General features: G+C 37.4%; 2 protein-coding genes across 2 annotated transcripts; both read left to right on the forward strand.

Annotated features, from left to right (window-relative positions):
• The first annotated feature begins 5,565 nt into the window (after nucleotides 1-5,565).
• Nucleotides 5,566-6,503, forward strand: LOC110543773 (olfactory receptor 141-like). Its single transcript, XM_021629998.2, is given in 2 exon segments — nucleotides 5,566-6,087; nucleotides 6,090-6,503. Coding segments are annotated over 2 exon segments (936 nt in total).
• Nucleotides 6,504-11,753: 5,250 nt separating this feature from the next.
• Nucleotides 11,754-12,718, forward strand: LOC110543774 (olfactory receptor 8H1-like). Its single transcript, XM_021629999.2, has one exon. It carries the CDS (start codon nucleotides 11,754-11,756, stop codon nucleotides 12,693-12,695), a length of 942 nt encoding a protein of 313 aa, XP_021485674.1. The 3' UTR covers nucleotides 12,696-12,718.
• Nucleotides 12,719-13,938: the final 1,220 nt, after the last annotated feature.

The following is a 13,938-nucleotide window of genomic DNA, read 5'->3' on the forward strand; positions in this document are numbered from 1 at the left end:
TGGTGATCAGACAAGATACAAGGGATTATTTCAGTCTTTTTGTATCTGTTGAGGCTTGCTTTGTGACCAACTATATGGTCTATTTTGGAGAAGGTTCCATGAGGTGCTGATAAGAAGGTAAATTCTTTTGTGTTTGGGTGTAAAGTTCTGTAAATGTCTGTTAGGTCCATTTGATTCATGACCTCTGTCAGAGACATTGTTTCTTTGTTTAATTTCTGTTTTGTTGACCTGTCCTTTGTTGAGAGTGGGGTGTTGAAGTCTCCCACTATTAATATGTGGGGATCTATATGTGGTTTAAATTTTATCAATGTTTCTTTAACAAATGTGGGTGCTCTTATATTTGGGGCATAGATGTTCAGGATTGTGATGTCTTCCTGGTGGAATTTTCCTTTGATGAGTATGTAGTGTCCTTCCCCATCTCTTTTTATTAATTTTGGTTGAAAGTCTATTTTATCAGATATTAGAATGGCTACTCCTGCTTGCTTCTTGGGTCCGTTTGCTTGGAAAGTCGTCTTCCAACCCTTTACCCTCAGGTAATGTCTATCTTTGTGTCTTAGGTGTGTTTCTTGTATGCAACAGATTGCTGGGTTCTGTTTACGTATCCATTCTGTTAATCTGTGTCTTTTTATTGGAGAGTTGAGTCCATTGATTTTGAGAGAGATTAATGACCAGTGGCTGTTAGATCCCTTGATTTTGATGTTGGCTGTGGTCATCAGGTTGTGTGCTTGGTTGCTTTTTGTTTTACTGTAGTATGGTTATTTATTTCCTGTGTTTTCTTGAAAGAAGCTATTTTTTGGGGTTGTATTTTCCCTTCCAGTGTCTTCTGTAATGCTGGATTTGTTTGTAGGTATTGTTGAAATTTGTTTTTGTCATTGAATATCTTGTTTTCTCCATCTATGAGGACTGAGAGTTTTGCGGGGTATAGTAGCCTGGGCTGACATCTGTGTTCTCTTAGGGTCTGCATGATATCCGTCCAGGCCCTTCTGGCTTTCATAATCTCTGCTGAAAAGTCAGGTGTGATTCTAATGGGTTTGTCATTATATGTTACTTGGCCTTTTTCCCTTGCAGCTTTTAGTATTTTTTCTTTGTTCTGTATACTTACTGTTTTGATTATTATGTGGTGGGAGGATTTTTTTTTTATGGTCAATTTGGTGGGTGTTCTGTAGGCTTCATGTATTCTTATTGGCCTCTCCTTTAAGTTGGGGAAATTTTCTTCAATGATTTTGTTGAAAATATTTTCTGGGCCTTGGAGAAGGGAGTCTTCTTTTTCCTCTATTCCTAGTATTCTTAGGTTTCATCTTTTCATATTGTCTTGGATTTCTTGGACAGTCTGTGTCAGGAATTTTTTGGATTTAACATTTTCTTTGACAGATACATCGATTTCTTCCATTGTATCTTCTACACCTGAGATTCTTTCTTCTATCTCTTGTAGTCTGTTGGTTATGCTTACCTCTGTAGTTCCTGTTTTCTTCCCTAGATTCTTCCTCTCCATTATTTCCTCCATTTGTGTTTTCTTTAATTTTTCCAATTCTATCTTCAGGTCTTAAGTTGTTTTGTTTACTTCCTTCACCTGTCTGATTGTACTTTCCTGTTTTTCTTTTAGTTCCTTCAACTCTGTTTCTTTTATTTCATTCAGTGCTTTAAGCATTTCCTTTCTAAAGGCCATAAACTGTTTGGCTGCAGCTTCCTCTATTTCTTTACGGATGGCAATATTCTGTTTCAGTTTATCTTCCTCTATGTCTTTACGTATCTTATTTGTTTCCTCTGTTATCATCTTCATGAGCATAGTTTTTAGGCCATCTTCTTGGATTTCAGTTTTGCTGGGGTGTCCAGGGCTACTTGCCCCTGGGTAACTGGGTTCTGGGGATGCCATATTGCTCTGTCTTTTGTTGCTTGAGCTTTTACACTGGCCTCTACCCATTGTGCTATCTTAGGTGTTTGGGGTTATTTTCTGGTGGTTCCTGGGGATCCTGTGGTGGAGAGAATCCCCTTTGCAGAAAGCTGGTTTTTCCTGAAGGATGTCTTCTCAGCTTTTTGGGTATAGTCCCTGGATGGATGGCGTTTTTTCAGGAGTTGCTGCTGCTCACCTCAGGGATAGAGATCTGAGTGGTAACTGTGGTCTTTGTTAGTCGAGAGGGTTCTCCTCTCAACCAGGGAAGTCCTGAGGACAGCTGCCTTGTTTCTGGGTTTCTTGCTGTAAATTTAATGATCAGCTGCTGTGACCCAGTTGGACATCTGGTGCGCAGCAACTGTTTGTGCCTGTGTCTGGAGCACAGCTGAGTGATGGCGGCTCGGCCCCCCTGGTCTTTGCTAGACTTTTTCCAGGGAAGGATTGGGTGATTTAAGTCAGTACAGTTTCCTTCCTTCCCTGTGGATTCTCTGGAGACAGGGACTCTCAGTCTCTCTCTTTCTCTCTCTTTTTTTTTTTTTTTTTGCCCTGGTGCACACTGCTTGGTCTCCGTCAGCTGGCTGGCCGCAGAAACTGCCTGTGTCTGGAGCACAGCTGAGTGATGGCGGTTCAGTCTCCACCTTTCTGGCCTTTGGGAACCTGGGTGTTTGCCTAAACTGGGTAATTTTCCCGAGACCTTTTCGGTGTGGGGGTGTCGGCTGAGTGCTCTGAGATCAGGCCAGCCATTTCCCTCCCTGTGTGTTTGCACCGGACAGTGAATCTCATTCGCTGGTGCCCTGGTGCCCACAGTTCTATCTCAGGCAGCGAGTCAGGCACGCAGGCAGGCAGGGCTCTGTGCCGGAACCTGGGTCCCCGGCTCTGGCTCCAGGCTGGCTCCTGGGGTGCCCGTGGAACCCGAGTCTTTTCCAGGGGATGTCTGGGTGACCTAAGGTCGGTCCCAATCGTTTCCTGTACTGTGGGGTTATCTCTTTACTGAAGATTCCAGTCTCTGATAGTGTGGTGCACACGGTTCAGTCTGGGACCGTGACCAGAGTCACTGGCTTGTGGCTCTGGGCTGGGGCTGGGGCTGGCGGCCAGCAGCCAAGCGTCTGGCGGAACTGGGATCTCTTCAGTGGTTTAGCCGGGGGAGTTAAAAGCTGATTGAATCCCCCACCGTGGGGTATCCTCTCACCTGGGAAACACAATGACTGTGTTTTATGGCCGAGAGTTCTGATTACTGGTCACTGTGCTGATCCTGCTGCTGCTGCTCAGAATGGGAGTCCTCCTGGTGCCGCCATCTTGCCCCTCCTCCTAGAATAAAGTTTTTATATAAATATAAAATCCTATGTAAAAGGAGCCCCACAAGGACCAAATATATCTGGGCACAGGGGTTTTTTCTGAAACTGTTTCTCCAACCAAGGACCATGTATGGATATAACCTAGAACCTTTGCTCTGATGAAGCTCATGGTAGCTCAATAACCAATTGGTTTCCCATAGTAAGGGGAACAGGGACTATTTTTGACAGGAACTCAATGGCTGGCTCTTTGGCCTCCTCACCCGCCAAGGGAGGAGCAGTCCTGTTAGGCCACAGAGGACTTTGCAGCCAGTCCTGAAGATACCTGATGAAACAGGGTCAGATGAAAGGGGAGGAGGTCCCCCCATCAGTGGACTTGGAAAGGGGCAGGAAGGAGATGAGAGGAGGGTGGGATTGGGAGGGAATAAGGGAGCGGGATACAGCTGGGATACAGAGTTAATAAAATGTAACTAATAATAATAAAATAAAAATAATAATAAAAAATTCTATGTAAACATAATTTGAAGTAACACAGTAGTCTCCATATGTTTTCATCACTATGATATTGCTCCTTTTTGAAAATTCATGTTAATTTTATATAATATTTAATTCACCTCTTTTAGCTCAGCACTAAAGTAATATGTAATGTGTATACTACAATCATAAAAACCTTTTATTTCTAGTTCTCTGTCCTTATATATTCTGTACTTTCATGTGGAGTTTTAGTTTATTATTTTTTCAAGATATGCAGCATCTATTTCTTCATCCTCAGGGTGGATTTTATCAAACCTTTTTATGATAACATGGCTATATTTTATTGATGTCTGTGATTTTGTGTTTGATGAACTTTTCAATAAGGAATAATCCCCACCCTTTTCAGTTGAAAGAATTAAATATTCACAATTAAAAATAATATGCCTCATGACAGTTTTATGACTTGACAAAGCAATTGTATTAATGCCAAAAGGAAAAGAGGGGGAATCTTAATAGATAACCACCCACCTTGAGATACTGAGGTTGAGAATTATTGTGGTAAGAGATAGTAAAACGAGTGATGAAAAGAATAAATAATGGAAGGATAACTGGAAGAAAAGGGGAAGAAAACAAAAGAGAGTAAGGAAGAAGAAAGAGAAGGGGGGAAATGAAAAGGGGAGGGAGAGAAAAGAGGCAAAGAGTTTTTATAATTCCTTTGGCCTTATTATTTCTACAAATGCTGCCACAATATTTTTCAGGATATTGACAGTTCTTTCACACAACCCAGAATTCCTGTCAGGGCTTGTTGAAACGTGGCTTCATTCTTTTTTCCAAAGACTCTTCTGAAATAGATGATACCAGTAGTTTGAAACAGGACTTTGGTAAGTCTAATTAATTTATTTATTATCACTGGTAACAGATAAAGTGTCAAGAATTTAAGAGATGTGATATATTGTAATGTAATCATAATGTTCCATTTACTTCAACTATTTATCAATTTATTAACCCATTCATTTTATAGAATACATGAAATTTGTTGCGTTTTTGGAAGATTTTGTCATAAATGTGGCAAGGCATGCATGTGGAGATCGGAGGAAAACTTGAAGTATTTGGTTCTCTCCTTCCACCATGTTAGTTTTCAGGGATTAAATTCAAGTTGTCAGTTTGGCAGTAATGACTTGACTTGGTAAGCCACCTCAGCAGCCACAAATTACATTAATAATATCTAAGAGAGACAACATTCTTTTAAAATATTTTTTAAAAATATTTAAATTCATGGTTCTTTTACTCTAGATCATCAACTTATTTCAGCATATTGTTTAAGTGTAGAACAATGCTACTAACATGTTTTTTCCTCAATGTTTATACTTACATTGTGAAATCATGTTCACATTCTACAGGACTGAAGATTGTAGCAAATTATTTTACCCAGTTGCTGAAGGACCTAGAAATCTACATTTGAATCCTGTGCGCTGACACTAACAGAAATTAGATTGTCTGAAATGTCAGAGAAATTTTCACCCCTTCGACTTGTTTGTTTGACAGTCTCACGTGCCTCAAGCTATCCACACACTTACGAAGACACCTTTCCGTTTACAACTTCACCTCCCAACACTGTACTATCACTCTTGATTCTCAAATTGGATTTCTTATGGAATTTGAAATGATAAATAAAGCTAACTGAATGCAGGGATGAAGTGGCTAATAGAGCTGACAGTTATAAGCACAACATGAGTTCATCAACATACTTTCTGCTGGATTCTGTGTTTGTGGTTGAGCATTTTATATGATAAATTGATAAATGAAAGGGGTCATTACCTATCTTAACTCCAAGACTCTTTACTGTTTTCTAGTACTATGAATGATTATTCTCTGAATGACTTTAAGATAGCTGTCTGAGATTTCAGCATGGAGAATGTCACTGACTTCCTTCTATTTATCCTGAGAGGCCTCCCAGACAATGCTGAACTTCAGATCGTTCTTTTTGTACTATTTCTAGTGATTTACCTTTTCACACTAATGGGAAACGGGGGACTGATTGCAGCAGTCATTGGGAACACCCAGCTCCACAACCCAAAGTACTATTTGTTGGGTGTTTTATCATTCATAGATGCTTGCTTTTCTACCATTATCACCCCCAAAATATTAATAGATTTCATGTCAGAGAAGAAAGTCATTTCATTCCTTGGATGTGCAGCACAAATGTTTCTTGCTGTCAGTTGTGGAACCACAGAATGTTTTCTCTTGGCAGCAATGGCTTATGACCGCTATGAGGCTATCTACAACCCACTTCTGTATGCAGTAAGCATGTCACCCAGAGTCTACATCTCACTCATTATTGGCTCCTTGGCTGGTGGAATTCTCCATGCACCTATCCATACAGCAGCCACCGCTAGCCTATCTTTTTGTGGCTCCAATGAAATGAAGCATTTTTTTTCTGTGATATTCCCCCTCTGCTGGCTATTTCTTGCTCGGACACGAAAGTGAATGAGCTTATACTCTTCATCTTTGTAAGCTCTATTGAGGAAGTCACTATCTTGATCATCATCATCTCTTCTAGTTTCATCCTCTTTGCCATTCTGAAGATACATTCTGCTGAAGGGAGGCAAAAAGTGTCCTCTACATGTGGCTCTCACCTCATTGGAGTGTCCATCTATTATGAAACAATCCTCTTCATGTACATGAGACCAAGTTCCAGCTATGCCTTGGAGCATGATATGGTAGTATCCACATGTTATGCTATTGTGATTCCCATGCTGAATCCCATTATCTACAGTCTCAGGAACAGAGATGTGAAAGAGGCAATGAGAAAACTTTTAAGAAAAATGTTTATGTCTATAAAATGAATTTTTCACCTTAAATCCTCAATAAAACAAAGATTTACTTTCAATGTCTTATCACTGATTCTGTTAGAAACTTCTTTTTATTATTTTTAATTTTTTATTTGTATCTTATATTTTTATATTATTTATTTACTTTACATCCAATGGGTGCCCCTTCCCTCCTCTCTTTCTAGTTCCCCCCACTTCTCCTACTTCCCCCTTTCCTTTTCTCCCAATTTCTCATTGAATTTTAATTGTATTTCTATTCTCAGTTAACAATTTAAAGTAAAGACCAAAACTCAAATCTAAGTGGATCAAAGAACTCAATATAAAACCAGAAACACTGACCCTGATAGAAAAGAAAGTGGGAATAGCCATATCGACACAGAAGACTACATTCTGAACAGAACACCGATAGAGCAGGCACTAAGATCAACAATTATTAAAGGGACCTCATGAAACTGAAAGGCTTCTGTGAGGAAAAGGACATCATGAATTGGACAAAGCAGCAGCCTACAGAACAGGAAAAGATTTTTGCTAAGTCCACATCTAATAGAGTACTACTATCCAAAATATGAGTAGAACTCAAGAAAGTAGATATCAAAAAATCAGATAAGCCAATTTAAAATTAAGGTACATATCTAAACAGAAAATTCTCAATACAGGAAACTAAAATGGCTGATAGTCACTTAAAGAAAAGTTCAATATTCTCAGCCATCATGAAAATGCAAATATAAACTACATTGAGATTCCATTTTGCATCTTTCAAAATGAAGATGATCAGTAACACAAGCAGTAGCTCATGTTGGCAAGAATGGGGAGCAAGGAGAAACATTTCTCCACTACTGGTGGTAGTGCAAGCTTGTACAGCCACTATAGAAACCCTGCCTTGGGGGCTAGAAACCGGAGACTAGATAGCCCAGACACCTAAGGTAGAACCAACCATGACTTGGGGAAAAGAATCAATGATGAAACAATTCCTAATGATATTCTGCTATATTCCTAGATTGATGTCGTTGGTCATCATAAAAAAGGCTTTCTCTGCAGCATGTAGGATTGAGCACAGAAACCCACAGCCAGACATGTGAGGAGAGAGTCTAAACTGGAGGTCTCCATGGGTCCCTCCCCTTGGAAATTGGGGAACTCCATGGAATAGGAGCGGGAAACATTGTAGGAGCCAGAGGCGGTAAAGGACTCCAGAAAAACATGGCCTACTTAATCTACTAAGGAGGGCTCACATGACATCACAGGATCTGAAGCTGCAAACATACTGCCTCCATGGATCTGTACCAGGTCCTCTACAGATAGATAGATAGATAGATAGATAGATAGATAGATAGATAGATAGATAGATGATAGATAGATAGATAGATAGATAGATAGATAGATATAGATAACATATATTATATGTATATGTAATGGCTGTTAGCTTGGTGTTTTTGTGTGGTTCCTAGAAGTAAAAGCAAGGGTGGCTGGACCTTTTACCTGATCTTGGGACTCTTTCAGATATTGGGTTGCTTTGTTCAACATCAGGGCTTTTGACTTGTTTTATTGTATATTGTTTTTGTTGTGTTTGTTTTTGTCTCTCAAAGACCTGCTCTTTTCTGAGTGTATCTTGGGGAGGCAGGTGGAGTGGTGCTGGGAAGACTGGTAGGAGGAGAAACTATGGTTGAGATATCTTGTAGAAGAATTTATTTTAATAAAAAGTAAGTAGAAGTCATAATTACCACTGTATTCATTTCATTTTCACAGGCGGAAAGAAATTCCTCCACTATTTTAATCTTCTCCATTTCATACACTCATATACATCCATACACACATATTCCTGCAACACTGATAGCAGTTAGGTTTATTTGCTGTGCTTAAAGTAAATACATGCAATATAACAAATGGTTTAAGTGATAGTCATATTTATTGTCAGTCTTCTGAAGGACAGATTCGCTTAGGTATGTTGTTGTGAGTTGATTTCTTCTGAGAATTTTCTCTATGGTTTGCAATAGAAAATTATTCCCAGTATCTCCATATATTCTTCACTCTAAATATCTCTATATGTTAAACTCACCTTACACATATACAAAAAGATTGAATACATGCTTACTTAGATCTCCTCATTTCATCTCAGTGCTTCGTTAAGTAATATGATTCTGAATACAATCACATTCTGAGGCAAAGCACAGTGAATATGCAAGTATGAAGAGATGTGTACAATTTGCACATGCTTATGTACACACAGAGATTCACACATTTATTCAAACTTTAAAAAATTATAATCATGCAAACATTTAATATCTTAATTGTATAAAATACAATGCTCTAATATGTGTTACAGAATCATACTTATAGCCAGTCATACTAATCAAATATTATCAACCTAATAGGAAAATAGAAAGAAACTCAATGTTAATTTATTTTTTAAATCAATGTTGTTAAATTTCAGTTTAAAGCCATCTCCTGCTTCATTTAGTATATGAATCTGAAGCAAGGCAAACATGGATAAAGATTATGACATCTCAGATTAAGTGCTCAAATCCCTGAGTTTTATTGTAACTATGCTAAGTGTGGAAGATGTATTTTTTCATTATTTACTTCATTATTCATTGCACTGACTCAAGAAACATTGCTGAGGTGGGAAGTGGCACAAGGCCATATTCTCATCATTTAGGAGGCTGAGTCGAGAGAATGAATAGTCTGAGGCAAGTTGTTCTACATGGTGAGACTGTTTTATGACAGTAAATAAGATAAAGTTCTTAAATTCTGCACACAAAGTAGTAATATTTACAGAAGTTTGTATTTAACTCACGTACACACACGAACTCTCAAGGACTGTTCTAATCATCAGATGCAGCTGATGGTATGTTACAGCTCCTTCTCAGGCAAAGCCTCCTTCCATCTGGATCCCACTTACCACTCAGCCTTAGGTTCAATTTTATTTGACATCTGCCAACTTGTGGAGTATTGTACATGCCACTCATACCTTATGGTCCAAGCCAAAGGAGGAGTCATTTCTACCTATTCAAAAACATTAATTTCATTTTGAATTTAGACTAAACTCACAGAATCTTTCCCTGAAATAATTTCATTTCCAGCAAAAATATTTTTAAATAAAATACACAGCTACTTTAAACTCACATTCACACCCCTTCATTCTTATTAAAAGAGCCCATTTGACACAATTATGAATATATGAAATGAGCTTTATTTTACTTAATTAATTCTAGAATTATTATTAGATTCAGACAGACTTTGTTACATTTTCACAATATTTTTAAATAAAAATGAACTTAAGAGACTCACTGACGAAATGAAGCAAATTTTGCAAGTTTCATATGTTGCAGAAGATAAAACAAATGGGGTATTATCCATCCTTGTGATGCTAAAATGTGCTTATCACCTTGAGAATGTCAGTTCATTTCTTTAAGATTGATGCCAATCTAATCAGAAATACATGAATCTAAGGACTTTGTAAAATGTCAGCAAAAGACAGGCCATAATACATAAAATTCTTAGGGTAAAATATCAGAAAATATTGAATATACAGTATAATATTTATAAAAATATGCAAAACACTGTGCTTGTTCACGAAAGGAAATCATTGAGAAAGCTGCTATTTATGTTCTAAAGAAAACTATTAACAAGAACTGGGACTTGCCTTCATTGATTCATATCAGATTTGAATTAGTCTACTATTTCTACAGAATACATTTTATTCAGGAACTATCACAGTTTTCAACTCAAAATATCTCTTATGGAAAATTTGCCACTTTATCCTTGATACTGTCGCTCATAAATGTAAGTTACAAAATGTATACATGTAGGTAGATAGATATGAATAATATTTTTCTCTTTCATAGTGTAGGAGATTATCTCATGGCCATTGTAATCCCTAAAAATACACCTCATAAATCCATACATTCATTTATAATATGTGTTCATTTTAAATATGTGCTTTAAATTTAGTTGGAAAAACAGACATATTCAACATAGCCAGTCTTTCCCTCAGGCTCCTTTGAAGCCTTTGCTGAATTAGATCTAGAACTGTGGTTTTTGAAAGCATGCCAAATAATCTTGCAGGAAAATTGGTCCCTAAGGAAGACCAATGGTGGTGCTCATTGTCCTTAGACCCTGGCAGAGATAAGAGCTGTGTACAGCTCAGCCTGTGTTCACAGTAGCTCTCTGAAATGCTTTTGATTCATAGCTGTCTAAGAAATGCTCCATTTTGTCAAGACCCAAGAATAATTTCTAGGGTAACTTAACTCTGAATTTAAAAAAACAAATGGATAAAAGATCCAAAAGTATTGATCACATGAAAAATATATGCTGTAGTACTGAAATATTTATGTCTTTATTCGGATTTCATATGTTAGTCATGAGAAAAATTGGAAACTAGCATCATTTTGGACATAGGATGTTGAAGGTTTATTGCATTCATTGCTGTGTTTTCCATTCACGTCTGGCTCACAGTAGGTATTGTTAAAAGTGGCACGGTGTAGATCTGTTAGCATGAAGTAAGGCTTTACTGAAGACACAGGTGAGCACTTAGTACTTGTGCCTTATCTAAGTAAATATCAATATTTGTGCAATCAGACATGCAGAACTAACGGAATTAGACTCCACAGGTGACGACTGTGATTTTAGAACGTACTTGATATTGCACTGACAGGAGGAGAAAGCATACAACCTTCATTAATGTTTATATGGTTTCAAGTACCCTATTGAACTCTATAAAAAGTAAAATATAATTGTAATAAGTTTTTACTGACATCAAAAATGAACCAAGAACAGATAATCTGTAAGGTTGTTTTATAATAAGTAAGTAATTAGAGTGTGATGAGTAGTCATATACAGGAGTCAGCATCACATTTATAGTCCTTTGAGCATAACTAGTAGAAACACCAGAGAGACAGCATTCATTGTATACAATTCTGGTAAGTTATTTGACCTTTCTAGATTCTTCATTTAAAATCAATGCATGCCAGTAGTACCTACAGACAAATATTCTATACTAATTAAATGCTATTAAATAAAATTATTTAGAATATTTCCATGGTAGTTTTAAACATGAAGTATGCTGCGTTATATCATATCCTAGCAAATGTGAGTTTTAACCTTCACTATCTTTAGTATTTGTTCATCCTTATACTCTAAAAGAAATATCAATATTGAGCCAACCAAAACTACAAATATACCAATATTTAATTTAAACAAAACTGTTTTTTAAAATTATTCCAGTTTAGTATTACCTTTGATTTCTCATCAGTTTTAGGGCCATTCACTATGAAAAATTTGAATTACACAAGTGAGCCTGACTTCTTCATCCTCATGGGGCTGACAGATTCCAGAGAGATTCAGAGGGTCCTTGCTCTACTGTTCCTCCTGATATACCTGGTCACTGTGCTGGGCAACGCAGGCATGATGCTGATCATCTGTCTAGATACTCAGCTTCACACTCCAATGTATTTCTTTTTAACCCATCTGTCATTCCTTGACCTCAGCTACTCAACTGTCATCACACCTAAAACCCTAGAGAATCTGCTGACTTCCACTAAGATTATTTCCTGTACTGGCTGTTTCACTCAAATGTACATTTTTGTGCTCTTGGCTGCTGCTGAGTGTTTCCTTCTTGCTTCAATGGCCTACGATCGGTATGTAGCTATATGCAACCCTCTCCACTACCCAGTTGTCATGTCCACAAGACTCTGCAGTGTCCTTATCACTGGTTGCTATATGATTGGAACTATGGACTCCACTGTTAATATGCTATGCATGAGCACCTTACATTTCTGCAGACCCAAAGTAATCCATCACTTTTTTTGTGACACAACTCCAATTTTAGCACTCTCTTGCAATGATAAACGTAACATTGAAATCATTATGTTCATTTTTGCTGATTCCACCCTAATGGTGTCTCTAACTACAATATCTGTGTCCTATGTGTCTATTCTCTCTACTATTTTGAAGATCAATTCCACTTCAGGAAAGCACAAAGCCTTCTCTACTTGTGCCTCTCATCTCTTGGGAGTCACTGTCTTCTACGGGGCTTTAATCTTTACTTATTTGAGACCAAGTAAGTCCTACTCCTTGGGAAAGGATCAAGTGGCTTCTGTTTTCTATACCATTGTGATCCCAATGCTGAACCCACTCATTTATAGTCTCAGAAACAAAGAAGTGAAAAATGCTGTCGGTAGAGTTATCAAGAAACGGGACAGCTCAAGGTAGTTAAGTTCACAGTGATGCTAAGTGATTAAACTATTGTTTTATTTTTTTAATATTGAAATCTCTCTTGTTCTGTCCTTCCAAACGCACCTGACAGCCTGTTTTCCTGAAATATCACTTGTTTTGTCTTCCTAAATGCAACTGACAGCCTGACTTCTATATTTGTGGAGCTCCTCTTATACAAACACTGTTTTAGCCACTCAGAAGACTGTGGTTTCTAAAATTTATTTTATTTAGAAAATAGAAAACACATTAGTTGTGGCTTAAATATGTTTTTGAAAACATCTATTGTAAAAAAATAATAATTTTTAAGTTTAAGCCTATATTAAACAGAAACTCAACACATTAAATTTTAATTGTTCACACCATGGAAAAGGTAACTTTGACACAATATCAATAGTTTCAGAATCATTTTTATAGTATATGGATTAATGAGTCAGCTACCAAATGATAAATGAATATTTAAGCCTCATTTTCCCAACTTCAGAATATAAACAGTAAGTCTAGCTGCATGTGATAGAACAATAAGCCTGGCAATCACAGTACTATTAATTATCATTAAGATTTAATTTGCAATAATTTATATGCATGATGCCTTTTGTTATAGACCATCTAGTATGCTTTGCAAATAATTTTCCATTTCGTTAGTTCAGGAAAACACTAGAAAGAATACAATCCGTAATTCTCTGATTTTGTAATGTAAATTATATTGGTAAATTGTTGTGTGTCATTTGTGTTTACTGTTTAGTTGTCTGTGTAAGTGGTGTTTCCCTGTCACTTTCAGAGCCAAGCCTGCTTGTCTCAAAGCATCCACCAAGGCCCCAAATGGTAGTCCTGTTCTCCTAACACTTAGGGTTAGGGTTAGGGTTAGTGTTATATCACTTTTCAGTTTTCCTGTTATAATAATTGAACAGGCGACACGTATGTGAATTAGTTTACAAAGTTGTGCTTTGCGTTTCTGTTCTTTCGATGGAAACTTGTTCCTGTGCTGTACAGTGCGTTATATCACTTTTCAGTTTTCCTGTTATAATAATTGAACAGGCGACACGTATGTGAATTAGTTTACAAAGTTGTGCTTTGCGTTTCTGTTCTTTCGATGGAAACTTCTTCCCGTGCTGTACAGTGCGTTATATCACTTTTCAGTTTTCCTGTTATAATAATTGAACAGGCGACACGTATGTGAATTAGTTTACAAAGTTGTGCCTTGCTTTTCTGTTCTTTCGATGGAAACATGTTTCTGTGCTGT

Source organism: Meriones unguiculatus, chromosome 18 (assembly GCF_030254825.1).
Source record: "Meriones unguiculatus strain TT.TT164.6M chromosome 18, Bangor_MerUng_6.1, whole genome shotgun sequence".
In the NCBI taxonomy this organism is placed as follows: domain Eukaryota; kingdom Metazoa; phylum Chordata; class Mammalia; order Rodentia; family Muridae; genus Meriones; species Meriones unguiculatus.

Excerpts from the sequence above, each read along its gene's own strand:
- LOC110543774 (XM_021629999.2), top strand. The coding sequence starts at position 11,754 with ATGAAAAATTTGAATTACACAAGTGAGCCTGACTTCTTCATCCTCATG.